Below are 2,303 nucleotides of genomic sequence, written 5' to 3' on the forward strand. Positions count from 1 at the left end.
CAAACTTGGAGAGTTTGGTCATTAGCATTAGAATTTTGAGTTATATAGATCTTGAAATACATTAGTTTTGAGATATTGCACCTGCATACTCCAATGTCATGTTGGGTGTTATTGATGATGATGATATTTGGTGAAATCTTGAAATGTGTGTAATATAAATATGGAAACGCAATACTCTGAAACCACAACATTAACTTTACAATCAACTCTACACCGAGTCATCACCGGGTCTGGTGACACCTGCTGCACACGAAAAAGGGATGTGAGATATCTTAAAGGGGGTGTGACATCACAGGTAATCCTGATGACATGACTCCATGGGCATGTCTAGCATCACTGGAGATACTGGGCTGTCCTTGAAGACTCATGCCTGCCCTGTCGAGTCCTCCTTTGTGACAGGAGTCGAGTGCTGCTGAAGAATGTCACACTGCAGCACCCAGCTCCTGTCAACTGCAGGGGAGCCAGCATTTTGGTGTCACCACCTCTGAGGCTGACACCCATGTGCGACCCACACTCCCTCTAGTGACGCTACTGACTCTACATCAGGTCTCGAAGATTTAAATGTTCTGGAGAGTCTCAGTCTTTTAACTTGAGTAACATTATCTTATAAAGAGCTTCCTTGACATCCTTGTTTCTTAATGTATAAATGAAAGGATTCAACATAGGAACAATGACCGTGTACATAAGAGCAAGAAACTTATCATACTGGCTGCCCTGTGGGTTTATGTAAACAATGATGACTGTAATATAGAAGAGACAGACAACTATTATATGGGAGGAGCAAGTAGAGAATGCTTTGTGTTTACTTTCCATGCCCTTAATTTTGATGATCGTAATAATGATGTGGGTGTAGAATCCTATAATAAGGATGAAAGAAGTAAGGCTTGAAAAAATAGTTGCCATGCTAGTAGCTACTTTACTGATGAAGGGATTAGAACAAGCCAGGTTCTGTAATGGGGCCAAATCACAGATAAAATGGTTTATTTCATTGGGTCCACAGAATTTTAAATAAGCTGTAAAGATTGTGGGAAATAAAGTGATGATAAAACTGATGGCAAAAGGAAGAACCACAGAAAGAATAACAAACAAATGGTTCATAATTGACGAGTACCTTAAAGGATAATGAATTGCCAAATTTCTGTCAAAAGCCATAACTGCAAGCAAATAGCATTCTGTTATTCCAAGTGCATTAAAGATGTATAGCTGTAGAAAGCATCCAATAAAAGAGATCTTCTTGCTACTGCCAGTTAAATTAGCTAGAAGTTTGGGAATGGTAACAGAAACAAATGAAATTTCTAAAGCTGCATATACACAGATAAAATAGTACATTGGACAATGAAGTGAGGGTCCAGCCTTAACAAGAGCAATGACTGCAAAGTTTCCAATGACACTAGTAATATACATCAGTAATAAAACAATGAGAAGTAAGATTTGGTACTGGTGGAGATCAGAAAATCCCACCAGAATAAATTCCTTGAATATTGTTTTGTTTAATTCTTCCATTGTTCATGACTTGAATACCTAATAAAATATGAAAATTATGTATTTATAAGTTATATTATAATGTGCACATTTCTGTCAATAAATATATACTGAAATGATAGTGTGTTTCATAACTTTCTATACAAGTTGGTTCCACTAGTATAGCATTGTATGGGCTAAAGGAAGTAATGCATAGACACATAGCATTTTTAACAATAGGTCTAGATTGTATTGAAAAATCATCTAATTATGGAATTGAAAAATGACAGTTAGGAGCTGATTGGCTGGTGCGTTGTCACTTTGCACTTTATCACTTCTCCAGGCTTAATATATCTGCCCCGTAGTTTTAAAAGTTGACAGTTATGCTATTGATAGTCAAAATGAAGAATGCTGATGTGATATTATTACTTAAAGCTTGTTAATTATGTTGGCATTATACCTTTAAACATGATAGTAAAGCATCACGTTTTAAGTTATAATGCCAATACGGTCAACATGTTTTAAATAATAGAACCTCATTGGTATACTCCTGTAGACATAATCAGTAGTATGAAAAAACAATGGTTGTTGATCCTGCACAGAACTAGATTCAAAGATACAGAATAAATTATATGAAAGCCAGAAATGGACGATAATATTTAGGAATTCCTATCTGTCCGTATGGCGGTGCGCCCAAGGTCATAGGAAGCAAGCAAAAATATACAAAGAGAAAAAGTATGACTCTAGTTTGGGCGCACTCTTATTATTATCTTAAATGATGATCAAATGAGAAATGAGCCTAAAGCTTGATATTGACGTCTAAGGCTTGTACTCTTCTCCGC

The 2,303-nt window shown here is 36.3% G+C and overlaps 1 protein-coding gene across 1 annotated transcript; it reads right to left on the bottom strand.

Moving 5' to 3' along the window:
- Positions 1-576: 576 nt before the first annotated feature.
- Positions 577-1,503, bottom strand: LOC134979954 (olfactory receptor 11L1-like). The gene has a single exon (XM_063946560.1). It carries the CDS (start codon positions 1,501-1,503, stop codon positions 577-579), a length of 927 nt encoding a protein of 308 aa, XP_063802630.1.
- Between the last annotated feature and the right edge of the window lie 800 nt (positions 1,504-2,303).

Source organism: Pseudophryne corroboree, chromosome 12 (genome assembly GCF_028390025.1).
Source record: "Pseudophryne corroboree isolate aPseCor3 chromosome 12, aPseCor3.hap2, whole genome shotgun sequence".
Classification (NCBI taxonomy): domain Eukaryota; kingdom Metazoa; phylum Chordata; class Amphibia; order Anura; family Myobatrachidae; genus Pseudophryne; species Pseudophryne corroboree.